Here is a 513-nt window from a genome sequence, read left to right as displayed (position 1 = left end):
TATGGAATTCTGATTAATTTCCGGTGCAACATTTCTATCATGCAACACTCTAATGATATCACCTCTATATAGAACTATAATAAAATCAGAGAAAAGAAATAAGAAAAAGCATACTATATGATAAAGAGTACGATGTGTGTAAACAAACTCTACTGGCTCTTTTTCCTTGGCTCAATCCTGCCGTCTTCAGGTAAGTTACATTCATATAATTAAATTTATTAGATACTTCCCCTCATATCAGTAACTTTACCACTATATTGATATTATCTGATACCCTCCGGGCGCCACGTCCCTCCAACACACACAACAATTTCCTCTTAAATTTCGTGTCTGTTTCACCAAACTGTAATCTAATACGATACGCAGTTGGCTTAATGTCATGAGGAGGAAGACATTATCGGGTCACGTCTTGAGGATTTCTTTCCCGCGACGAAGGAGTTAAGGCTCTCGTCACGACCACAGGAAGAGCTCGGGACGCGATGAGCGACCTCGCTTCAGCGGACTCGAGGAGGG

The 513-nt window shown here is 40.9% G+C and overlaps 1 protein-coding gene across 1 annotated transcript in view; it reads left to right on the top strand.

Annotated features, from left to right (window-relative positions):
* Positions 1 to 6: 6 nt before the first annotated feature.
* LOC119586532 (zwei Ig domain protein zig-8-like) overlaps positions 7 to 513 on the top strand; it is a 130,137-nt gene continuing 129,630 nt past the window's right edge. Inside the window, exon 1 of the mRNA XM_037935286.1 lies at positions 7 to 190. Within this exon, the coding sequence (XP_037791214.1) occupies positions 118 to 190 (73 nt within the window). The 5' untranslated portion in view covers positions 7 to 117. The remainder of the gene's footprint in view (positions 191 to 513) is intronic.

The sequence above is a fragment of the Penaeus monodon genome, chromosome 21, assembly GCF_015228065.2.
Source record: "Penaeus monodon isolate SGIC_2016 chromosome 21, NSTDA_Pmon_1, whole genome shotgun sequence".
NCBI classification, from domain to species: Eukaryota; Metazoa; Arthropoda; class Malacostraca; order Decapoda; family Penaeidae; genus Penaeus; species Penaeus monodon.
This window is presented reverse-complemented; position numbering and strand designations above follow the sequence as displayed.